Below are 27,209 nucleotides of genomic sequence, written 5' to 3'. Positions count from 1 at the left end.
GCCCGTGAGCCATGGCCGCTGAGCCTGCGTGTCCGGAGCCTGTGCTCCGTGACAGTAGAGGCCACAACAGTGAGAGGCCCGCGTACCACAAAAAAAAAAAAAACAACAGGTGGTGGTCTGGAAACTGGCCTCTGGGCCAGAGTTGCCTCCCCTGCACTTTACTGCCTTTTTCCATAATACCAGCTCGCTGTTTAACGTCTCTAAAGCCTAAAGTGGATTGAGAACAGAATCCAGAACAGAATCCACATGGGTCACATCATTTCAAGTTCCTTTTCATTTTCTTCCTGAAAGCAATCTGTAGCTTTGCACAGAGCAAACAAGTCTGTGATAATTGTTAAACTACCCATAGGATATCCATGATGGGGCTGCCTCTGACCTTGGTTGGAGACATGCTGGGATTTTAAAGTCTGCGTAAAGGACACATTGCTGTAATTGTGTGGCTTATTTATACTTCTGTTTAAGCAAAATGGACAGTGCGTGAACTGCCCACATTTCTCAAAGTCTTTTTCTCTCCAAGGCCATAAGGGACCTAAGAGAGCATAGTTTATGCTCAATTTATTGTATCTAAAGAACATCAGGAGTTGCTGTTTCCTGCATCTTGGGACACTGAAAAACAAATGTTATCAGATTAAATTTGTGGGTTTTTTAAAAGTGGCCGCCCAGTGTACCATGGTGATGGAATCAACACCCTATTTTTTTCTGAGTCAACTTTCCCATGAAAACATTTCCCATATTTATGCAATGGTCTCATCTCTGATCACCAGTTCTGTAGATTAATGTTGAAAACAAAGGTGTATTTTCTCTCTTACAAGGATGATTTAAAGAAACACTGAAAACTGCTTTTCAGTTTTTCTCTTTTTGGCAATTCAGTAACTTGCTAGTGGCCAAGGGTTAGACTTTTTCTCTCTCTCTTTCTTTCTCTTTTTCTTTAGAAATATCTGTGAAGACAGTCTATCATTATTGGGCAAGTTTCAGTTCAGAATTAAGTTTTACAGCTGGCTTATCATATAAGTCCCTGAAAATAGGGATTTATAATGGAAATGTTGAAACCACCTTAATCTATTGGTAAATGTTTTCATTCTAGCACTTATCTGAGTTCCAAGAGGGCCATGGAAAATTATTTCTGTGACTCTTGTTGAATCTACAAATTAGGAGTTGCATTCATTCTGGAACAAGCAGAGCAAGGTTCCCATTAAATCTACAGCCTAGGGAAGCAGCTCATTCTGAACGGTGAATAGGTCCTGCATGTGTCTTATCTTGAGTATTTCAGCTGCATGCATCAGGGAAATGAGTGGGGAAGGAGCTTTCCTCTCTGTAAAAGTCTTACAAGTGTTTCTCACCTGCTTTCCCTAACCCTTAATTTGGAAGAGTCAGGAAGATGTTCCAGAGCATCTTCAGCAGATCTAGTATTTCTAATGAGCAGCTTATTGAAATTCACTTAACACATATGTATTGAGGGCCTACTATGTGCTAGGGGCTGGGAATACAGCAGGAGATGAGAGAGAGAGAGAGATGGATTCCCTGCCCCATGGAGCTTCAGTGGAAAATGGTAGTCAATAAACAAAAGTCAAGCTACAATTATGAATATGGAGTTAATGACCTGATGTAGTTGCAGACGGTTTCATTAAGAACTGCAGGTGCTGAGAGCATAAGAGAGCAGGAGTTGGGATGGGGAGGGAGGGAGGGCACTCGTCTGTCAGGGGCAGGAAGGTCTCAGGGAGACCAGGGGAAGAGGGAAAGAAGATAAGGTATTTGCCAAGCCAGAGGGGGTGGAGCTGGGAGAGCTTAGCAGTTTGAGGATACAGTATGACTTTAGTAAAGAGGAAGGGTAAGCTGTGACAAAGCGAGAGAGGCATGGACATATACACACTACCAAACGTAAGGTAGATAGCTAGTGGGAAGCAGCTGCATAGCACAGGAGATCAGCTGGGTGCTTTGTGACCACCTGGAGGGGTGGGATAGGGAGGGTGGGAGGGAGGGAGATGCAAGAGGGAAGAGATATGGGCACATATGTATATGTATAACTGATTCCCTTTGTTATAAAGCAGAAACTAACACACCATTGTAAAGCAATTATACTCCAATAAAGATGTAAAAAAAAAAAAAAGAGGAAGGGTTGAGAGCAGGCTGGGAGTTAGGCAGGGCCAGTTTGCGTGGGTGTGTGTGCGTGTGTGAGGGGTACCTTGTAGGCAGGCATGTATTTCACCCTTGACCCCAACACTTTCCCACCCCTTTCTGCAAGTGAAGCAGAGACAAGGGAGTCTCAACAATCCACCAGCCGCCTTCTACCTTAGTCCCCTGCAGATCCCACACCCAACTATGGGGTGTTTCAGAGTGAGGAAGTTGTACAGAAACAGCTCCTGGAGGCCATGGGCTCTGCCTCTCCCTTGAGTCTTAGTGGTACAACCTTTAGACCTATAAGCGCTTTTTAGGGGTCCAGTGACTTAAAATATATGATATATAATTTTTATACAGTAAAGTATACCCTCTTTGGTGTATAACTATGCGTTTAAAAAAATGCATACAGCAGCACTTTGGAGACAGTAAAAAGACAGTGGTTGCCAAGGGTTCTGGGTGGAGAGAGGGGTGAATATGTGGAGCACAGAGAATTTTATTTTCTTTTTTTTTAACATCTTTATTGGAGTATAATTGCTTTACAATGATGTGTTAGTTTCTGCTTTATAACAAAGTGAATCAGTTATACATATACATATGTGCCCATATCTCTTCCCTCTTGCGTCTCCCTCCCTCCCACCCTCCCTATCCCACCCCTCTAGGTGGTCACAAAGCACCGAGCTGACCTCCCTGTGCTGTGCGGCTGCTTCCCACTAACGTTTGGTAGTGTATATACGTCCATGACACTCTCTCACTTTGTCCCAGCTTACCCTTCCCCCTCCCCATATCCTCAAGTCCATTCTCTAGTAGGTCTGTGTCTTTATTCCTGTCTTACCCCTAGGTTCTTCATGACGTTTTTTTTCCCTTAAATTCTATATATATGTGTTAGCATACGGTATTTGTCTTTCTCTTTCTGACTTACTTCACTCTATATGACAGACTCTGGGTCCATCCACCTCACTACAAATAACTAAATTTCGTTTCTTTTCATGGCTGAGTAATATTCCATTGTATATATATGCCACATCTTCTTTATCCATTCATCCGTTGATGGACACTTAGGTTGCTTCCATGTCCTGGCTATTGTAAATAGAGCTGCAGTGAACATCTTGGTACATGACTCTTTTTGAATTATGGTTTGCTCAGGGTATATGCCCAGTAGTGGGATTGCTGGGTCGTATGGTAGTTCTATTTGTAGTTTTTGAAGGAACCTCCATACTGTTCTCCACAGTGGCTGTATCTATTTGCATTCCCACCAGCAGTGCAAGAGGGTTCCCTTTTCTCCACACCCTCTCCAGCATTTATTGTTTCTAGATTTTTTGATGGTGGCCATTCTGACGGGAGCACAGAGAATTTTTAGGACAGTGAAAATACTCTGTATGATACTATAATGGTAGATACTTGTCATTATATATTTGTCCAAACCCATAGAATATATAATACCAAGAGTGAACCATAATATAAAGTACGGACTTTGGGTGATTATGAGGTATCATTGTAGGTTCATCAGTTGTAACAGATGTACCACTGTGATGCGTGATATTGATAATGAGGGAAGCTCTGCACGTGTGGGGGCAGAGAGTATATGGGAAATCTCTACGTCTTCCTCTCAATTTTGTGTGAACCTAAAATTGCTTTAAAAAACAGTGTTAAAATTTTTTTTAATTCTTTAAAAAATGCATATGGTCATGTGACCATCACTACAATCAAGATATGTAACAGTTTTATCATCCTGCACAATTCTTTTGTGCCCCTTTGCAGTGAGCCTCAGCTGCTGTCAACCACTGATCTGTTGTTTTGTCCTTCTATGTTTGCCTTTTGCAGGATATCATGTAAGTGGACCCATACATATGTAGCCTTTTTGGGCCTGGCTTCTTTCACTTGGATAATGCATTTGAAGTTCATCCATGCTTTGGTGGGTATCAGTCTGCGGAATATCAGTAGCGTTGCATTGCATGGATGAACTGCAGTTGTTTGTCCATTGACCTGTTGAAGTTGTCCAGTCACTGTCACGTCGGATACCCCTTCACAGTATCTTGCCTGCATGGCTGTGGGAGCTTCTTGCCCATCCTGCTTGCGCTCAGCCCCTCCCATACATTGACCCACAGCAGCCAGCATTATCTTTATCAAACACAAGTCGAGTCATGCTGTCCCCGTGCTCCCAACTTTAAATACTCCCATCGCCCTTGGGATAAAGGTCCCTAGAATTCTCACAGCACCCTATAAAATATGGGCCTCCTCTGTCCCACCACCCTTCTTTTCACTCTTTTCTCCTGCCATTTGGAACTACGTTCAGGTCCCAGAACAAATCATTGCTCTCTCTTTCCTCTGCTCCTTGCAAGCTTTCCTCCCTCAGTCTGGAACATGCTCCTCTCCTCTCATCTCATTTCCCAGCTTGCTAATTTTTACTTGTCCCTTGAGTATCAGCTTAGTTGTTACTTTCTACAGGACATCTTCGTCGACCCCACAGAGAGGCAGGTACTCCCTCTTGGTGCCACAGTGGCTCTGTACTTTACTTGTAACAACACACTATATTGTAATTCCCTGTTTATTTCGGGGTCTTCTCCCCTTAGATGTGAACCGTGAAGATAGGAGCTGTTTGTTCACTACTGTGTTCCAACACCTCATGGGTGTCCAGCGCTCACCTAGTATTTGTTGCGTAAATGAGGATAGCTGGGGAAACGTTATCATTCCAGTTAGGGAAATAACCCTGAAGCTTGGGATGTCCACATGAGTTGCTTTATGTTGCTCAGCTCATTGGGAGAATTCCAGCTTCTCACAGACCTGCATATGGTGTCATATGTGATATGACTCCTGAGTGTCGGAAGCCTCTCCAGATTTCTGTATCACAGAATGTCTTGTTGCTGCAGATACGTTTCTTCCCCTTTCAGCCTTGATTGAAACCTTGTAGTGCCCCTAGAAATAGAATCCCAGGTTCTCTGAAGTTCAAGAACACGTTCCAGCATCCCACCCAGTGTGTGCGAGACTGAATACCGCTTGACCAGCTTGACCTCAGAGGATTGCCCGGTCTAATACTGAGTTCCCCTTGGCACTGTCTGGATTTGGGGGGGAGGTTCTGTTTGGGTCTCCAGGCATCAGGTTTTGCTTCTCTTCTCTCTCTCTGGTATCTTCTCTGATAGGCTGTTGGTGAATTGACCCCCAGGCTAGGAGTCCCACAGTAGTTTCCGTATCTCTATAAATCATCTAACTAGATAGCCCTCATGTAGTAGACACTCATAACAAAAGAATAGATGACTGCCTCAGTTTTTGCAGAGATTTCAGTCACATCTCTTTGGAGAGTAAAAGCTTTGTTACCAGGTGATATGATGCTTTCTGTTGGCCAGTGTTTGTGAAGGCTTCTTGCTGTTCCTGAACTCCCCTGTCTCCTTTTCACCTCGGAGCCTGCACTGCTGTTCTCCCCAGCTGGTTCTTCACAGCATTTATGTCTCTGCTGAGATGTTGTCTTCTCGAAGAAGTCTTCCTAAGCGCCGTCTGACATAACTCTGTTCCAACTCCCATCATTCTCTATTCCCTGGTCTGATTTATTTATTTTTTCCCCATAGGACTTCATACTTATCACTATCTGAAGTTACTATGTTTTACGAGCATTTGTTGACATGTTTATTAATTTTGTCCCCTAATGTGCATAAGCTCCATGGGGCCAGGGAGCTTGTCTGGCTTCTTCACCAGGTCTGCAAAGGTACCTGGCAAACAAATAGTAGCTCAATACTGAATAAATTTTAAAAAATATATAAAATCAGACATATCGGTAAATAAGATGCATTGATTTCTTATTAATGAACAGTTTACTGCACATTGTCTTATCACTGACCTTTACCGAGACTGTATCTGGGGGGTGGGGTGGGGGCAAAGGAAAGTGCTAATAGTATGTAGTCAGGCCAGTCTGGAATAAGTGTTTAGAGAAGAGCTGTTCTTAAGCATGCTGTGTCCGATTCACATTAAATATTAAAAATTAAAGTGGTGGCTAGGTGACTATGGTTAAAGAAAAAAAAGAAAGAAAAGCAGTGTTTAGAATCTGACAGACTTGAGTTCCAGTATTACTTTTCCATCTAGTAGGTATGTAATGGTTTCCTTGTCTGTAGAATAGGGATTATTGTCACCAAATCATAGGGTCATCCTGAGGATTCAATCAACAAACATAGCACCTGGTGTGGGAGGCCTCCCTCTGAACATATGGTTTCCTTCTTGTTCCCTTCCTTCTTGAATTAGAAAAAAGACTGAGGTAGAGTTAGGCCAAACACTGAAGGAAATTAAGGCTTAATATTTAGACCAAGATAAGTATTGTGAGCAGATTTAACTTGCTTATCTGAATATAATTCTAGTTTTTTGGTGGTTCTTATTTACTTGTTTTAAAGAAAATCACCAAGGTAGCACATTTTTGGAGACTAAATAGAGCTGTACCTCATGTCTATGTACTGCTGGGTCATTGTGTTGCCTCTGTTGGAGTTCCACTGCATTTAGGCCTCTATGGTATAGAAGCTGCTGCTCTTTTTGTGGGTACAGTTCTACATCTGCAACTGATTGAGTTTGCAGATGGGCCTGTACAGAAATAATTAGCCACTTGCCCCTTATTTTGAGGTGCAAGTGGCCCCTCTTGCCAGCAATTACTGAATCATGGAAAAGAGGAAGCCTTAGGGGAGAGAGCCTGTGGAAATTTAAGTATGAGGGCAAATTTCTTTTATTTTTTTTTTTAAGTTACAACTATCTTTTTCTTTTAAAAAAGCACTTGTAAGTATGTAAAAGCCACCTTAGAACGGACCTGTCATTAACTCAATGTACCTTTCCCAGAGTGAAATGCTTCAAATAGTTCCCATTTCCCTCTCCCTTAATTTTATTCTAAGGGATTATTTAAATATACCGTGTGCTTTGATTGCTACATTTGGTTTCGCAGTTGGTTCCCACTACACATTAACTAATCATTGGTAAAATATCTGGCTCCTGAGCTCTGATCCATTTTCCTTTGGAGCGATCCCTGCTGCTTTGCGGCATCCCCTTACACTTTACTATACTTGTGTGGAGAATTTTGCAGTGATCTGTAGTGTTGCACCTTTGAATACATCTGGATTTGAATCACTAAACCTTACTGTTTTCTCTGATTAAGGACAGCACCCCGTGGTATTAGGGCACCAGAAGAGTTTGTTAATAAAGGTTAGAAGTTGTTGATGGCCATCTAGAAACATCAATCCATGAGGTTCAGAAATTACGTGGGGAAGATGCCTTGGACAATAAAAGAACAAAATGCATTCTAGATCTTAATAGGAAACAAAAGTGTATAAACAAAAGCAGACTGCTTCTTTAAATATCCAATTTCAGAACAAGACTAGCCTCCTAGGAAAGTTTAAGGAACCCTGAATCTAATTGGGAAAAGAAGCGGTTTACATTTTCTTTAGTGTCAGACTAGCAGACGAGATTGAATTTTTGACACTTTGCAGAAGACAGACCGCTTTCCATTAGCTGAATAAATCTGGAGCCTGAGTCATTATTTTATTCTGTAAATTCTGCATCTGCTGTAATCAGACCTCTCAAGCACAGATGGTTCCTGCTGGAAGGAATGATGTTAAACTTTGAAGGGAAGAAAATGAAAGGGCTGCTTACCCATTTCAGCTCGTCTATCCAACCCCAGGGTTTAAATCACAGGCCTGCAGGTTTGCTGTTCATAATCTTTTTGTGCTTCTTTTCTCCCAATACATTTAAGATTCCGTGAGATTCTTTTACCAGGAACTTGAGAGGCAGAGAAGATACAGAATCTGTTTCACTTACGCTGAAGCTCTGTCTGCTAGAATTTGCCAGGTCCTGTTGTTTTTATGAGTGCTTGTTGTATCTTCATCTCCTTAGTTATGCCTTTGGCCTCCGGTGGGTACTAAGTGAAGATAGGTTGTGGATAAGGTTTGCCACGTAACTGGTGATTTCACGTGTTCAGAGTCTTTTAGGGAGACTGGATCTTCACAGGACCGGCTTTCTCATAGAAGATGCTCCTATCAAATGCAAAAACCACTTAGGTATATCGATTCATGATAAGGAAGGTACAAGGGAAAAGGAACCTTCTCCCCCAGCCTCTACCTGGATCCATATTCTGGAAATGCTTTTTGAATTCTCAGACCTCTGAAAAATAACTTCACTTATGAGAGACTAAGGGAGAATATTGTCCATTTTTCTTGAAGGAGATGATGACTGAGGGAGAAATGGGTAGTTACTATTCATTTTGGACTCAGTTTGATATAAAAAGGTTTCCCTTTCGGTGTTTCTAAAACTTTGGTCCATCAACCGTTAGATCAAAATCACCTGTGGCACTTTTTTAAATATGCTGATTACCAAATCTCTCCATGGACCCAATGAGTCAGCACCTCCGGTCCTGGGACCCAAGAATCTGCATTAGCAGGTACCTAGACGATTCTTGTATGTGGTCAATTTGGAAGCCACACTTGTTTTGGATTTTTTTTTTTTTTTTTTTTTTTTGCAGTACGCGGGCCTCTCACTGTTGTGGTCTCTACTGTTGCGGAGCACAGGCTCCGGAAACGCAGGCTCAGCGGCCATGGCTTACGGGCCCAGCCGCTCCACGGCATGTGGGATCTTCCCGGACTGGGGCACGAACCTGTGTCCCCTGCACCGGCAGGTGGACTCTCAACCACTGCGCCACCAGGGAAGCCCTATGGATAATTTTTATATTTTAATAATTGATTATAGTTTTTGCAGATGTGTGACTCATCACAACACAGTGAGTGATAGGAATAGATTATTCCCCTGACAGTATTTAGTTGTTTAAATCATTTGGATGCTAGTGTCTCAGAGGTTGCTGAATTACATGCTTATGGGCTTTTTGTCCACCCACTCCTTTGTTCCAATGAAGAACAAAATTCATTATGTCATAAAAGATTCTCAGGAAGGGTTTTGGCCTTAACCTCATGAAAACTCTTCATTTCCAGAGATTCTTTCATGCTTAGTTTCCAAAATATTTGAGATAAATGTTAAAGATGCTCAGAATTACTGTATAACATTTGTGAGGCTCAGACGCAACACCGTGGCTTTAGTAAGAATGACATGTAAGATTATGTGTCCCTGAAGAAATTCATCTGAAGTGAAGGGAAGCTGGGGCACAGGTAGGATCTCTCTTTGAGGTCCTGCCAGAGCCATTTATGACTGGGCTCTAGAAGGTTTAGGCTGGGGCAAGTCTCGCCAAGTATAGATAAAACACATTGTTTAAAGAGTCAAATGGAAAAACCAAAGGAAAAAAAACCCCACTAAGATACAGAGTGATCTTTTTACAGGTCAGCTCATGTATCTATTTGAGGAACTGTTACTTTTTATACTTCCTGTTGTTTCTAAGATGAAAATAAAGAGTGAATTTGCAAATCTTGTCTTTAATACTTGTATATAACAGAACTCTCTTTTACAGATAGCCTGGTGATGGTGAAATATACTTTAATTTCTATCTCATAAAACTTTTATTCCAAGTGACAAAGAATTTTGATATACTGTTGGGTTATTTTACATATTATATTGATAGTGAAATTCATACATGGTGAGCTTCAGTAATAATGTGCATTTTTCTAATCCACTACAAATACATTCTATAGCCACCAGACGTATTTCTTTGGTGGTTTCTGTTTCCAGCACATGTTACTATGTTTTTGAAATGGAACATTTGCTGTAGGGGACAGAACATTTAACATGAAGGATACTAACCAGTAACAAAATAAATTGTCTGCAAATAATGATGTAGGGTGCTTTGACATAATGTTTCTATTTTTCAGTCTGGTAGTTCATCTCCCTGTCCTTCCTTTGGGTTTGTATTTGATTTGGGGAGAAAGAGCCAGAATTTGTTTATTTAGGAGGTGGATTCAAGAGTCCAAAAATGAACCATGTCCTAATCCTCCCCACAGTGGCTCTTAACAACATGGTGGGGGAAAGTTTTGAAACGCTATCTCTTCTTAGGAGGAAATTTTCTGCAATGTGAGTATTTTATCCTATTAAGTATTTCTTAAATTAAAGAACATAGATAGACTACTTTAAGTTGGAAAATAGTTTTTTTGGGTACTAGAGCGTTGTCATTTCGCCCCCAAATGCATACATATTTTAATCTCAAATTCATGTTCTTCTATTATTTCATTTTTGAACTCAAAAGATAATAAATTTTATTCTTATCCCCTCCATGGGTTTCAAATGTTTAGCTCATAAAATTATATAACCTCTTAGAAAAGCAAAAGACCCTAAGCCAAATTTAGAGTTCAAAACAAGGACTATAAATAAAATGATTTTTTAAAAATAAAAAGCCTCTTAAAACCCCAAGAAGACAGTCAGAATTGTGAAAAGACATCAACTTGAAGTAATTTAAATGACACAGTTTTATGGCTGTCTTAGAATGACCTTGAGAAAATATTTCCCGAAATGAATTCTCTCTTAAATAATTCTTTTAGACAGGGTCTTGAAGAACAAACTCTCTTGAAGTGAATTGTTTTCTTTGATGCTGCTATTTTCCTGCAAATTCCAGAGGACAGAATCTTTGGTTTTAACTTAAGATAATGAAAGTAATTTTCCTTTGAGAACCAGGTTTTCGGCTGAATTGTAAAGCCTGTCTGCAGGTGAGATTTAATTTAATCCTTTGAGTACTTAAGAAGCATTCCTGAGACAGTGGCCAAAAAAGTGACAAGATTAGCACTTTGTTTATTGACAGTGTGTGGAGGAGAAAAGACTTTTATCCTGAAGAGTTTAATGATTTTTTTGAGTGATCTTAATGGCAATTTTTAATTACTAAAATATTCATTATTTAAATAGTCAAAGATTAGATGGTGCACTTAAAAGTTAAAGCTAGTTGCAGTTGAATTGCAGCCTAGGAATTAAATAGCAACAAAACAAGCATGAAAGGCAGGTAGTATCCTGTTAACTAAATTTCAAGTTTAGAATAGAGAGTAAAAAATGAATGTGTAAATATTAAAAGAAAATACATAAATGAAAATCTGCACAAGATCAGTTACAGTGATCTCTTTCTCAGAATCATATATAAGATTATGAGATTTTAAAGATTTTACAAGATTTTTCTATTTGTCCCATTATTTCTTTTTTAATCCCTCTTTCCCATGTGAGTTTTGTGTGTTCCAATAAGCAAATTATTTTTTGTGATGTCAGATACTATTAGAATAAAGAAGTCCATAAAAAGTAAAGGTATATGCATCGTTGAAACTTGATACAAAAGCTATATAATGTGTAAAGCTATGACTTTCAGGTAAAATCAGTGTTATATAAATTTTAAAACTATTTCCTGTTCAGTGTGTGTGCAAATGTACTTTTGCTGCATATAGTGATTCCCCTGTATACATTTTTCTTTTTCTTTTCTTCTGGGGAGTACAAAATATGAAAAAAAAGCAATATTTTACATTCTAACTTTGATGAATTTTCAGTTTTTTATGCGGAAAACAAAAGTAGAGTCTTTTTATCATGACGTTCAGCAGAAATCAGTTTGCAGGACGTTAGGAAACTTTTCTGTTTAGGAGACTCCAGACCTCTTAACCACCCTGCCATCCTCCCAATAAGTTTAGCCATGGTTAGCAAACCATGAAAGTATAGTTTACAACAATTATTTATTAATATTTTTACATCATGAGAATTTCTAGGAGCTCTTTTGGACCTTGCCTGTCATTTTCTCATTGGACAGTTTCGGGATGTTCCATCTTAGAACAATTTAGGGATGTTTTAAATTTGCTGCCTATTCATTTTATGTCTAAAGGAAAATTATACAAAATTCCATACTATTTGGGAACATGCTGTCTTGGTTAGGGTTTGGATCACATTTTAAAATTAGTTTTAAAAGAAAGGAAATCATATAAATGCTCTGGAATTCAGATAAGCACCAAGCAAGGGAAGCAGGCACTTTTATTTTAGAGAGCTTATCCATTGGGGTCAGACTGCTGATGATAAAAGAACATTCTAGACCTTTAGATACTGATTATGTGCTTTGCAGAGCTGTGTTCTCTTCTGCTTTCTCCCTGTCCATTTGAATTTGGGTGTTGGTAGAACTTGCTGAGTGCAGTGTCTCAAGTATTCCACAGGGTGTCATGATGTGGTTATTTGTTCTCAGGAACACTGTTGTGGGAGGTAATTTGAGCCAAGGCTCATCTAGAATTTAAAAGGACTGGTTTATTTTGGTTACAGTCAAGGAATATTTACCGAGGGCCTACTATGTGCCAGCCCCATGATAGGAAACGTAGATCTTAGTGGTATCATGCAAGTCCTTTTCTTCACTTTGTGTTAAGCATTTTCGCTGAGGGAATATTTACCAACGCAGTGAATTTGTTTGAGTTTCTTTGAACTTATTTACCATGTAACTTCATGCCACTTGGGAGTGAAACTCAAATGGAGTCTGATTTGGAAACTACTCAACCCTCCAGTTAGACTCTTGTTCCTTTCCATCCTTTCCATCTATCATCTGGTGGGAATTGGTCCCTAGGTGTGATGATAGAGGAAGGGGGCTGAGAGTCTCTGCTCTGAAATGCTCCTGAATAACCGTGGGGAGTCTGAGGCAGGGCGGGAGTCTCTAGAGTCAGACAGTCTGAGTGTGAACCCTCCTTTCACCACTAGTTGTTTGGATTACCTTAAACAAGTTACTTTGCTTCTTTTCATTTTAAATCAGTGATGGGATTTTGAAGAGCAAGTTAAACAATCCATTTCTCAAAAAACATTTAGTGGCTTCCAGTTCTGGGATAAGATGGCATAAACTCACTTGTTCCTGCTCCTTCTCTCTAAATACAAGTTAATTTAGATTGTCTGGAAATAATTCAACAGACCATCATAAAAGGACCCTGAAAGGGGGAAAAGAAGAAGGAGGACTGGCTGTGGGCCTCGGGAATTGAAGGATGCCTCATTGAGTTCCCTGGGTTATCTTGTTCTTCCTTATACATCCCTGACTGGAGCTGGAGAGCCCTGCAATTCTGAACTGCCAACAGAAATAGATGAAAAGAAGGAAGGGAAGAAGGAAAGAGAGAGAGGCAGGCACAGTGAGAGATACAGAGAGACAGAGGAATGAGGGTGGAAGGAAGAGAAGAAGGGAATGCCTGCTTTCCCTTTGGGAAAGGGGAAGCCTAGCTGGGACTTAGCAGTGGCCCAGTCTGCCCACAGCAGCATTGCTAGCAGAGCTCCAATGAGCTGATCCATCCTCCGTCTCACACCTGCCAGCAGTGGTGGGCTCAAGTTGCCCACAGCAGCTTTATCAGTAGAGCTAGGGCAGCCTAAACCATCCCCAGACCCAAAACCCCTAGCAACAAGCTACTCTGCCCCTAGCAGTGATGTCAGCAAGTCAAGGAAGCCAACCAGATCCCACATACTAAACTGAAATAGGGTGACTGCCTGCTAAAATCGAAGATATAAATAGGAAAACAAAACAAAACAAACCTTTTAAGGTATATTCAAAATGTCCAGGATACAATTGAAAATCTCTCATCATACCAAGAACCAGAAAAAAAAATCACAGTTTGAGTGAGGAAAGAACTAATGCCAACACCAAGATGAATCAAATATTGGAATTATCTGATAAAAATTTTAAAACAATTATCGTAAAACTGATTGAACAAGTACTGAATCCTTCCAGTGAGGTTTTCTACTTCTTGAAAACCTCACTGGAAGGATTCAATAGTAGAGTGGAGACAACAGATGATAGAATCAAGTAAAATTGAGGACAGATCAATAGAACTTAGTCTGAATAACAGAGACACTGTAGACTGGAAAATAAATTAACACAGCTCAGGGACCTGTGCAATAACAAATATCTAACATATTGCTGGAGTACTAGAAAAAGAGGAGAAAGAATATGGAGCTGAAAAAGTATTCAAAGTAGCAATAGCTGAAATTTCCCAAATTTGGCAGAAGGTATAAGCCTACAGATTCAAAAAGATGAGTGAACCCAAAATAGGATAAACCCAAACCCAAAGAAATCTATACCAAGACACATCATAATTAAACCTCTAAAAACTAAAGATAAAAAAAATTTTAAAGCAATCAGAGAGAAACCACTCAATATTTATAGGGAAATAAATACCAAATAAAATGATGGTAGATTTCTCGTCTGAAACTATGGAATCCAGAGAGATTTGACACATTTTTCAAGTGCAGAAAGAAAAATCTTTCAGCCACAGGTTCTCTATCTGGTGAAACTATCCTTCAGGAGTGAATAGGGAACTAGAGACATTTTCAGATAATGGGAAACGAAGAGTATTTGTCACTAGCACATATATCCTTTTTTTTTTAATTGAAATAAGTTGATTTATAATGTGTTAATTACTGCTGTACAGCAAAGTGATTCAATTATACATATATATACATTCTTCTCTAACATATTCTTTTCCATTATGGTTCATCATAGGATATTGAATATAGTTCTCTGTGCTGTACAGTAGGACCTTGTTGTTTATCCATTCTGTATACAAAAGCTTACATCTACTAACCCCAACCTCTCACTCCATTTCTTCTCGAACCCCCTCCCCCTTGGCAACCACCAGTCTTTTCTCTATGTCCATGGTTCTCTTTCTGTTTCATAGATAGGTTCATTTGTGTCATATTTTAGATTCCACATATAAGTGATATCATATGTGTTTGTCTTTCTCTTTCTGACTTACTTAGTATGATAATCTCTAGTTGCATCCATGTTGCTGCAAATGGCAATATTTGGTTCTCTTTTACGGCTGAGTAGTATTCCATTGTATATATATACTATATCTTCTTTATCCATTCATCTGTCAATGGACACTTAGGCTATTGTGAATAGTGCTGCTATGAACATAGGGGTACATATATCTTTTTGAATTATAGTTTTGTCTGGATATAGTCCCAGGAGTGGGATTGCTGGTTCATAGAGTAATTCCATTTTTAGTTTTCTGAGGAACCTCTATACTGTTTCCCACAGTGCCTGCACCAACTTACATTCCCACCAACAGACTAGCACATGTATCCTTAAAGAAAGACTAAAGAAAGCTCTCTAAAAAGAAAGGAAATGATAACAGAAGGACTAGCACTTCAGAAAAGAAGGAAGAACAGTGGAATGGAAGGAAATAGAACTGGATGTTATAGACTGTCTTTCTCTTTTAAGTTTTTAGAATCATATTTGACGGTTGAAGCAAAAATCATAACAGTATCTGTTGTGCTCAATGTATATAAAGGAAATAATGAGATAACTATATATTAAAAATGGGTAAGGTAAAAGGACCTTAAAGGAAGTACAATTTCAATACTCCATTTGAAATGGTAAAACATTTATATCAGTAGGTTGTGACGTGTTGCATATGTAAATTGCACCACATATGACAATTTCTAAGAAAATATGCAAAACTCTATACTCAAAAATTGTATAAATAATTGAAGATGAAATCCTAAAAATACTTCAGGTAGCTCTCAGGAAAGCCAGGAAAGAGAAACAGAGGAATGAGGAACCAAGGAAATAAACAGAAAACAAATGATAAAATAGCAGAAGTAAGCCCTAACATATCAATAATTACTTTATATAAATGGTCAAAATATACCAATTAAAATACAGAGATTGCCAGAGTGGATTCAACAACAGCAATAACAGCAACAAAAATGTGACACAACTATATACTGTCTATAAGAAATTCACTTCAAACACAATGTCATAGGTAAGTTGGAAGTAAAAGAATTGAAAAAGATATCATGTTAAGACAAATTTTTTAGAAGGAGGAATGGCTATATAAATATCAGAAAAAGTAGATTTAACAGCAAAGAAAATCACCAGGGACAATAGGTGACATATAATAATAAAAGATGTAATCCACCAAGAAGACAGCAAATCTAAATGTGTATGCACCAGCTAAAAGAGCTTCAAAATATATGAACTAAAACCAGATAGAAGTGAAAGGAGAAGTAGACAAATTCACAATAATAGTTGGGGACTTCAGCACCCCACTATCAACAATTGATAGAACTAAATACAGGAATTAGCAAAGATATAGAAGAACTGAACAGCTATCAACTAACAAGAGCTATTTGACATATATAGTACACTCCACCCAACAACTGCAGATTATACATTACTTTCAAGTATGCATGTAACATTCACCAAGATAGACCATATGCAGAGTGGTAAAACAAACCTCAACATAGTTAAAAGAATTTAATTCATAGAGTATGCTCTATGACAATACTGGAATCAAACTAGAATTCAGTAATAGAGAAGAGAATCTACAAATAATTTATAGTTCACAGATGCTAAATAGATAATAATCCATGCTTCAAAAGTGAAGTCTCAAAGAAAAAATATACATATAACTGAAATATACATATACATATATGGAACTACAACATATCAGAATTTGTGGAATGCAGCTAAAGCAGTGCTGAGAGGGAAATTTATAGCGTTAAATACTTACATCAGAAAAGAGGAAGGGTAGCAAATGAATATTCAAAGTTCCTACCTCAGTAAACCAGTAAAAGAAGAACAAAATAAACCCAAAACAAGTATAAGTAAGGAAATAATAAATACAGAGCAGAAATAGATAAAATTGAAAACACAGAAAGAATAGAGAAAATCAATAAAATTAAAAGCTGCTTCTTTGGAAAAAAATCAATAAAATTGATAAAAAGATAAAACAGAGAAGGTACCAATCAACAATATCAGAAATGAAACAAGACACCATTATAGATTCTGTAGTCATTAAAAAGTTGAGAGAGGAATATTACAACTTCATACTCATAAATTTGATAGCTTAGAGGAAATGGTCCAATTCCTCAAAAACTGCAGACTACCAGACTCAACCAAGATGAAATGGATAACATGAATAATCTTATAACAACTAAATAAGTTGAATTTGTAATTTAAAAGCTCTTGAAAAAGAAATTTCCAGGCCCAGATAGTTTCACTGGAGATTTTTACCAAATAGTTAAAGAATTAACACTAATATTACTTAATCTCTTGCTGAAAAAGGGATGTGGGAATATTTTCCAGCTAACTTATAAGGCCAGTATTACCTTGACACCCAAAAACAGAAAAATAATATTAAAAAAAAAAAAAAAAAAGCAAAGAAAAACCCTCCAGGACAAAACTACAGACCACTGTCTCTCATGTGTGTTGTCCTGTATCCTGAGACTTAACTGAACACACAGATATTAACTACATTTGTATAAGCTAACAATGAATATGTGGAAGCTAAAATTAGAAGCATAATACCGTTTATAATAACTCCAAAGAAACTGAAATACTTAGATGTGAACTTACCAAAACATGTACAGGTTCTGCATGCTGAAATTAACAAAATGTTAATGAAAAAAATCAAAGAAGACCTAAACAAAGGAGGTATGCACTGTATTCATGGTTTGAAAGACTCAACATAGTAAAGGTGTCAGTTCTCCCAAAACTGAGCTGTAGGTTTAATGAAATTTCTATCAAATTTCCATCAAGGGTTTTTATTGAAGTAGACAAGCTTATTATAAAAAATTTTCGGAAAGACACAAGCCCTAGATTAACTAAAGCATTCTTTGAAAAAAAGAATAAGGTAGGAAATACCACTTTACTGGCATTAACTCTTACAATGTAAGTACAGTAATCAAGAGAGTGTTGTATTATTGGAGAGACAGAGACATAAATCAGTGGAACAGAACAGAGAACCCAGAAATACACCCACACAAATATGCTTAACTGATATTTTGCAAAGATGCAAAAACATTTCAGTGAAGGAAGGATAGCCTTTTTTTAAACAAATGTTGCTGGATCAATTGAACATCCATAGACAATAAAAATGAACATTAACCTAAATCTCACACCTTATGCAAAATTAACTCAAAGTAGATCGTGGACTTAAATGTAAAACATAAAACTATAAATTTGTGAGAAAAACTATAGGATAAAATCTTCAGAATGTAGGGCTAGGTAACAAGTTCATAGAATTGATATTAAAGGCATGAACTATAGAAAGAAAGGGTAATACATTGGCCTTTCTGTTCTGTGAAAGCAAGTATAAGTGGTGCCGCCACTCTGGAAAACAGTTTGGCAGTTTCTTGTACAGCTAAATTACAGCTCTCATAAGACCCAGCAGTTGTACTCGGGCAGCATTTATCCCAGTGAAAAGAAAACTTATGTTCATGGAAAAAACTAGTGCATGAATGTTTGTAGTTGCCTATTTGTAGTAGCTAAAAACTGGAAAAAAATCCAACATCCTTAGATTAGGTGAATGGTTAACCAAGCTGATGTATCCATACCATGGAATACTAGTTAGCAATAAAAAGAATAGATTATTGGTAAACATTACAACTTGGCTGGATCTCCAAAGAATCATACTGCGTGAAAAAAAGCCAATGCCAAATGACCATACTTTCAGGGATAATTTCTATAGTATATGGTCACCTTATCTTTGAAAAAGGAGGCAAGAATATACAATGGAGAAAAGACAGCCTCTTCAGTAAGTGGTGCTGGGAAAACTGGACAGCTACATGTAAAAGAATGAAATTAGAACACTCCCTAACACCATACACAAAAATAAACTTCAAATGGATTAAAGACTTAAATGTAAGGCCAGACACTATAAAACTCTTAGAGGAAAACATAGGCAGAACATTAGATGACATAAATCACAGCAAGATCCTTTTTGACCCACCTCCTAGATGAATGGAAATAAAAACAAAAATAAACAAATAGGACCTAATGAAACTTAGAAGCTTTTACACAGCAAAGGAAACAATAAACAAGATGAAAAGACAGCCCTCAGAATGGGAGAAAATATTTGCAAATGAAGCAACTGACAAAGGATTAATCTACAAAATTTACAAGCAGCTCATGGAGCTCAATATCCAAAAAAAACCCAATCCAAAAATGGACAGAAGACCTAAGTAGACATTTCTCCAAAGAAGATATACAGATTGCCAATAAACACATGAAGGGATGCTCAACATCACTAATCATTAGAGAAATGCAAATCAAAACAATGAGGTATCACCTCACATGGGTCAGAATGGCCATCATCCAAAAATCTACAAACGATAAATGCTGGAGAGGGTGTGGAGAAAAGGGAACCCTCTTGCACGGTTGGTAGGAATGTAAATTGATACAGCCACTGTGGAGAACAGTATGGAGGTTCCTTCAAAAACTACAAATAGAACTACCATACGACCCAGCAATTCCACTACTGGGCATATACCCTGAGCAAACCATAATTCAAGAAGAGTCATGTACCACAATATTCATTGCAGCTCTATTTACAATAGCCAGGACATGGAAGCAACCTAAGTGTCCTTCGACAGATGAATGGATAAAGGAGATGTGGCACATACATACAATGGAATATTACTCAGCCATAAAAAGAAACGAAATTGAGTTATTTGTAGTGAGGTGGATGGACCTAGAGCCTGTCATACAGAGTGACGTAAGTCAGAAAGAGAAAAACAAATACCCTTTGCTAACACATATATGTGGAATCTAAAAAACAAATAAGATTCTGAAGAACCTAAGGGCAGGACAGGAATAAAGACTCAGACATAGAGAATGGACTTGAGGACACAGGGAGGGGGAAGGGTAAGCTGGAACAAAGTGAGAGAGTGGCATGGACATATATACACTACCAAACGTAAAATAGATAGCTAGTGGGAAGCAGCCGCATAGCACAGGGAGATCAGCTCGGTGCTTTGTGACCACCTAGAGGGGTGGGATAGGGCGGGTGGGTGGGAGATGCGAGAGGGAGGAGATATGGGGATATATATATATGTATAGATGATTCACTTTGTTATAAAGCAGAAACTAACACACCATTGTAAAGAAGTTATACTCCAATAAAGATGTTAAAAAAAAAATTCATATGGAATCTCAAAGGACCCTGAATAGCCAAAACAGTCTTGAAAATGAAGAATGAAGCTGGAAGAAATCACACTTTCTGATTTCAAAACTTACTGCAAAGTTATTATATGCAAAACAGTGTAGTACTGGCATAAACACAAACCATGAATGGAGAATCCAGAAGTAAACCCTCACATATAGGGTCATGATTTTTGACAGGGGTGCCAGGACCATTCAGTGGGGAAAGGAATCTTTTCAACAAATGGTACTGGGAAAAAACTGGATATCCATATGCAAAAGAATGAAGTTGGACTTTTACCTGACGCCATATACAAAAATTAACTCAAAATGGATCAAAGACTACATGTAAGACCTAAAACTCTTAGAAGAAAATATGGATCAAAAGCATCACAACATTGGTTTGGCAGTGATGTCTTGATTATAACACCAAAGGCACGGGCAATGAAAGAAAAAATAAACAAATTGGATTTCATGAAAAAATTGAAAAATTGTGCATCCAAAGACAATATCAGTGGAGTGAAAAGGCAACCCATAGAATGGGAGAAAATACTTGTAAATTATATATCTGATAAGGAAATAATATGCAGAATAAAGAGAGAAATTCTGAAACTCAACAACAAAAATCAAACAACTTGATTTAAAAATTGGCAAAGGACTTGGAGAGACATTTTAAAGAAATACAGATGGCCAGTAAGCACATTAAAAGATCATACAACATCATTAATCACTGGGGAAATACAAATCAAAACTACAATTAGATACTATCTCACACCTGTTAGGATGGCAACTATCAAAAACAAACAAACCAGAAAATAGTAAATGGTGGACAGGATGTGGGAAAATTGAAACCCTTATATACTGTAGGTGGGAATGTAAAGTGGTACAGCCACTGTGGAAAACAGTATGGTGGTTCCTCAAAAAATTGAAAGTAGAACAACCATATGATCCAGCAACTCTGCTTCTGGGCATATAACCAAAAGAATTGAAAACAGGGTCTCAAAGAGGTATTTGTACACTCATGTTCATAGCAGCATTTTTCACAATAGCTAAAATGTATAATCAACCTATGTATCCATCAGCAGATGAATGGATAAGCAAACTGTGGTATATACATACAATGGAATGTTATTCAGTATTAAAAAAGGAAGGAAATCCTGATGTATGCTCTGGATGAACCTGGAGGACATTATTCTAAGTGAAATAAGCCAATTACACAAAAACCACTGTATGATTCTACTTATATCAGGCACTCAGAGTACTCAGAATTGTAGATGCAGAAAGTAGAATGGTGGTTGCCAGAGGCTGGGGGTAGGGGGAATGGAAAGTTATCATTTAATGGGTAGTTTCAGTTTTATAAGATGGAGTTTTAGAGGTGCTTGACGGTGTTGGTTGTACAACATTATGAAGGTATTAAATACTACACTGCTACTGAAGTATACACTTAAAAATGGGTTAGATGGCAAATTCTTTATGTGTTTTACCACAATAAAAAAAAGAAAAGGTATTTCTGAAGCATTATGTGAAATTTGCAGGCCTGTAAATTCATGCTTCCCAAGCTGTTTCTTTTTTAAAATATCTAATTTGTCATGGAACAATATGTGGTCCTACTGTGTATGATCATTGTGCAGTTCTGGCCACATGTGACTCGTGTTCAGAAACATCTCAATTTGTCTATACACTGCTCACGGTGACAAGTCCATCAGTCTTGTTCTTGAATATTGGTGTGATACGTAGGCACTCTCGATTTTCGTAGTTATCTTATAGACTGGCAACAAAGAGTTGCATGGACCACATTTGGACAAGTGTCTAAGTCAAATCTTAGCTTTATAGGCGTTAGGAACTTGAGAGAGAGAGACCGTTGAGAGAAATTGTTTCAGGATGGTCCAGTTTCCAGGTTCGGGAGCTAACAACCCATGCTCTCCCTAGGTGTGTAGATATGGGTTCTTTTTCTTTCTTTCTTTCTTTTATTTTTTGGCTACCCATATTTTGAACTCTCTTCTGATCTTATGAAGGACCTTTCCTGATGGAAGGTGAAAATGTCAACACTGCTCCTTTGCAGCTGGGCTGTGTACCCGACCCTGGCTCTGCTCATTAGATGTAGCTGCCCCAGAGTTGCTGGAATGTTGAGAATGTGACGCGTTCTCTGCTGCAGAGTCTGTAAGGTGGAGGCCATCGTGCTGCACAGCTACAGGGCTAGCGGTGGTGTTCAGTGGTCCATGGCAGCTGGGTTTGTGCTATAAATCTCAGTTTCTGGTATTCTGCAGCTGGGGCAACAGTGTCTGCACTAGACCAGTCGCATCAAAACTTTGGGCATTGTTCTGAGTTATCTTCCCCAACCCTGGTTCTCCAGTATTGCTGGTGGTTTGTGAATCCTCCTCCTTTTCTGCTTAAACCAGACTGCGTTGTTTTTGTTGATTCAGCTGAAAGGTTTGACTGATACCCTAGATTTGGATAACAGAAACTACAGAGATATATGATATGGAGAAAAGAAAAATTTTTTTTAAGTAACTAAATTTCAGAACTCTATAAAGAAAACAGACAAAAAGATACCTTTGGGTAATATTTGAAAGCGTAAAGATGCTTCAGCATGTTTTAGGTGCTCTGGCTACATATGGAGCTTCTCCATGCTTTTTCTTCTTCGTAGGATCTAAGAACTGAAGGGACTCAGCTATCAGATGCTCTGGTCTCTTCCTTTCATACAAGACACTCTCTTTAGGGTTCCTTCCATTGTTCTTTCATTCATTTAATAAGTGAATATGTGATATGGCCAACACAGTTGGTTGCTATGGCCAGAAATACAACAGTGAGTATGACAGAATTCTTGTCTTAATGGAACTCACAGCCACATTGTAAAGAGACAAGTAAAGAGGTGATTTTAAAAGTGTGTGAAAAGTAGGAGACTTAGCCTGGGCCAGAGTGGGTGTTGTGGACAGAGAAGGCTTCCTGGAGGAAGTGAGGAATATGTTGATATCTAAATATTTGAGTAGGACTAGGGTAAAAAATTGGGATGAGAAGAATCTCCCAAGCAGAAGAAACAAATAGGCAAAGATGGAGAGGCTATGAGAAAGCCTGGTCCTGGGAGATAGCAGGAGTGGTTTGGCAAGGCTGGGGTGAGGCTGGGGATAGTGGAGGACCAGGTGAGCCTTCCTGTGAAGGGCCTCATGTATGATGTCAGGGAGTTTGGGCTTTATCTGGAGGCAATGGGGGAACAGTTGAAGAGTTCTAAGAAAGGAAGTCATTCAGTCAGATCTGCATTATAGGAAGGATACTTGTGCTGCAGTTTTGGAGACCAGATGGGAGGGGAGCAGATGTGGAGTAAAGGAGTCTGCTGCTGTTCAGTCAGTGACAGCTCTCCCACTGAGGGCTGCATTTGTGTGAAAACTCACTAAACAGCTTCCTCTGGGCATTGCCCCTTCTCAGGCTGGGCAGGCCTGGAGCTTCAGAAGTCAGTCTGAAGCCATTAGGATTAGGGCAGCCTGATGACCTCCAGGGCCTGAGCTTTCCCTGCCCCCTGCCCCCTCTCCAGTGGTCTGCTCTGAGAGGTGCAGGTACCACTTCAGCAAAACTGGCTCCTTCTGAGTCTCCTTAGCTGTGATGAAAAGGCAGCTTAGTTCAAAGGCAAGGACAGCCCTGTGCTCAGGTCCATCTCTAGCCCTCTTCTGCTCAGGCCCGTCTCTTATTTTGTCAAGTCACAGTGACCAGTGAGTTGACTATGTTGCTTAGGTGGATTCAGTTTTTTGCAGCATGTGGAATTTCTCACAAAATCCTCATTTTCCATCCCCAATCCTAAACCCAGGTTTTCAATTTGCTTATTTTTCATTGCCTGCTATTTCAACCTAGTACAACCTCACCCTTTGAAGAAAAGTTTCTGCTTTTTTTCTTGTAAATGTTGTTAATAATTTACAAACATTAGAAAGCTGCAAAATAATTTTTTAAAAGATACAGAATTTTACATTTGCCCCAGTCTCCTAAATTTAAAATTTTAAGAATTGAGTCCTCCTTGGAGTAAGAAAGGAATATTTCCTCTTACAATGAGTCCTTTTAAAAAGCACAAACTTACTGTTCAAAACACATTTAAAGAACCATTCTTATATTTTGTAGTCGGTCTTAAATATCTTTTATTCTGTCTGTTATGTTCAAGGAGAACAAGCTGGCAGATGCAGTAAAGTATAAAGAAGAAAAGTAAAATCATCATTCATACCACTGCCAAATAATACTTTAGTGAGTTCCATATATATATTTTGTTGTTGTTCTATGCTAGAATTTTCTCTTTTTACAAAGAAATATCATATGATTTTACATTCTACTCTTTTTCCTTCTCATTCTCCGATTTCTACTTAGTTATCAATTGTATGCAAACATGATTTTAAATACTTGCATAATGGTTTAAATTTTTATATACAAATATAAACTAAAAATTACCCATAATTTTACCAACCAGATAATCTTGGTTGGCATTAAAAATGAATAAAACCCACATGGTTAGAAAATTCAAGCAGAGAACTACAGAAATGTTCAAAAAGGAGAAACAGAAGGCCTCTTCCACAGTTTTGTACCCTAGACCCTTTCCCCCAAAGTTAAACACTATTAAAATTTCTTGTGAATTTTTTCTCCAGAAAAAAATTTTATATTAATAGCTGTGTATATGTATCTATTTATAGGCTTATTTTTTATTTACACAAGAGGCTATATATTCCCCACCCTGGTCTGTACCTTGTCTTTATTAACAATCATTCTTGGTGATCTTTGTGCAACGTTTTTAAAGTGGTGTATCCCTACCTCTGTAAATGTCTCCAGTTCCAGCTCTGTTTTTCAATCTTGTCTGTGGTATAATTGGCTCTTCTGTGTTCTTAGATGTGAGATAATAGCTATGTCACTCCTGTGTCTCACCAGCCCACAGTTCTCCAGCTCTTATCGCCTACCTGAGTATTCCTTGGACCACTGACCCTCAACATCCTTAATCTCCCCAGTAACTGAGGAGGCCCCAGGGAGTCTCACAGCAGTCTTCTTTAGCCTCTATTTGCAGCGCCCGAAGTCCCTTGAAATCAGTGATGCCACTACACCAGGGCTGATGCCCTGAGAGAAAGTCCCCTTTCTTCTGTCCAGGGCCCTGTCTCCCAGGGTGAACACGGGGAACTTAATCAGTTTGCTTGGAGCCACCATGGATTTGCACACGTGTGTACACAAATGTGGGTGTGAGTGTACTCAAAATAATAACACACACTCTCTCAAGAGTCAGTCCTCTCAGCTGCTGGCTTCTTCTGTATAATGACTACATTCTGATATGTAACCATCCATATTTTTGCTCACTCATATATTTGCTTATTGTATTGTGTAACCCCATGAACACTTGTCTGGAATGGAGGGAGCCTTTGTTCTGAGTGCAGATGATTATACCTTTTGAGTTCCTGTGTTTTGCATGGAGGGACACTGAATTCTTACAGTGGGAGCTGAATAGGAATACAATGCATTTTGATGAAGGAGAAGGTTAATTATTTCCCCAAACCAGGATGTCTGTCTCAAGGCAGAAAACATGTCTTATTAAAAAATACATTGGCAAAAAAAGGAAGGAGAAGAAGGAAGGGGGAGGAGAAAGGGAAAAATAAAAGAAAGAAGGAAGGCGCAAAGGAAGGTGACAAGAATGGAAGGAGGAAATGTCCGTCTCCATTAGGCCACGTCGATTTTAATCATTGGAAAAATTAGCCACGTCCTCTGTCCTCAGATTGAGGGTCAGCATCTTTGCGTTCAGAGCTATTTTGATGCTGCTACTGCTGCCACCTCCACTGTCAACCCTCCTCCTTCTCATTATTGCTTCTACTCTTGTCATTATTTGTATTGCCATTCCAGATTCATGCTACGTGAATCGAGTCATCTCCAAATTTGTTTGAGTCACACATTGTGAAACATGCATTTGGAATGATTTCCTGAGAAAGCCTGGGTGCAGAATACAAATATTTTGAATGGACTTATCTTAGAGTTGTACTGCTTTTTTTCCTTGTCAATTTAAAACCCTTAATATGAATAAATTGTTTGTACAGTGGGACTTTTTTTTAATCCTTAGATAAGAAATACATGGTTTGAAAGCAGAGAATAAAAACATGAATGATAATGTACGCAATGCCCAAGAGAAGGTCCTTGCTGTTGCTCCTGGGCAGGCGTTATAATCGGCTATTTGGTGTGTTTATTTCAGGCTGCAGATAGTGGATAAAAGTGGCTGGTTGGTTGCCAACACATGACTTATTTGCCAGATGGAGTGTTTAGTACTTGTTACATTTGATTTATATCACAGGTTCTTCCCATTAACAGTCTACTGGTGATAACCTACTTGGCTTTTCATGTGGTTACTTGAAACAGCCACTTGACAACATTTGGCGTATCACAAAGTTTAATACTGAATAAAGGAGTGAGTGAATGACTACATAGGTTCTGCCTTATACTGATATGGTGCTCAGTGCAGAATGAGCACCCAGTACGTGTCTGTTCACTGAATAAAGTAATCCTGAATATGTGTTTCTCTGATTCACTGCACCAAGATTAGGTTTATGGACTTGAGACTTAAAGGGCTGGTGAAAGAGGTAGAAATAGATAGAAATAAGAGTGCTTACATGTCTGAGGGGCTTGCATTTGCAGGGAGGGAGATATTCTGCTCGTCTGTATTGCCATTTAAACACGAAGTTGAATTACATGGAAGAAAGAAGGTCTCTTCAAAATGGCCTTGATTCTGAGTCAAAGTGTAACTTCATAATACTGACAATTTCCATAATCTTGGGTCCTTTTTAATTTTTCTTTTTAGATAGGTCCACTTCAGGGACCTTGGCACTGAATATGTAATAAAATGTGCATTAAATATGGTGATCTTTACTTTCAGATTGAAAACTTGCAAGAACAACTTAAGGATAAAGACAAGCAACTGACCAATCTGAAAGACAGAGTGAAGTCCTTGCAGACTGATTCCAGTAATACGGATACTGCACTGGCGACGCTTGAGGAGGCTTTGTCAGAGAAGGTAAGCTTGGACAAAAAATTAGCGGGGGTATCAGGATTTAGGGAAATGTGGTTGGGAGGAAACGATCCAAATGCATTTCAGTGAGCTTGTTTTTCTCCATGCACCCGCACTAAGCCTAGTCCCAGCTGGGCCTCCCACTCCCGTGCTCGCTCTTCGCAGTAGACTTGGCACGCTGAAGCCAAGGGTGTCTTTTTGAAATGCATACCTGGTCACATCACCCTTGGCCCTGATTAAAAACCTTCACTACCTTGTCATTGTTTTTAGGATGATAAAGACTGAAATCTTTAA

At 38.7% G+C, this 27,209-nt stretch overlaps 1 protein-coding gene across 1 annotated transcript in view; it reads left to right on the top strand.

Annotated features, from left to right (window-relative positions):
- ERC2 (ELKS/RAB6-interacting/CAST family member 2) overlaps positions 1–27,209 on the top strand; it is a gene marked incomplete at both ends in the record, with an annotated part of 833,862 nt that overhangs the window by 371,178 nt on the left and 435,475 nt on the right. Inside the window, one exon of the mRNA XM_082663222.1 lies at positions 26,784–26,921. Coding sequence (XP_082519348.1) covers positions 26,784–26,921 — 138 coding nt within the window. The remainder of the gene's footprint in view (positions 1–26,783; positions 26,922–27,209) is intronic.

The sequence above is a fragment of the Grampus griseus genome (genome assembly GCF_964374135.1).
Source record: "Grampus griseus genome assembly, chromosome: 10".
In the NCBI taxonomy this organism is placed as follows: domain Eukaryota; kingdom Metazoa; phylum Chordata; class Mammalia; order Artiodactyla; family Delphinidae; genus Grampus; species Grampus griseus.
Note: the sequence above shows the minus strand (reverse complement) of the source record. Positions and strands in the feature narration are given on the sequence as shown.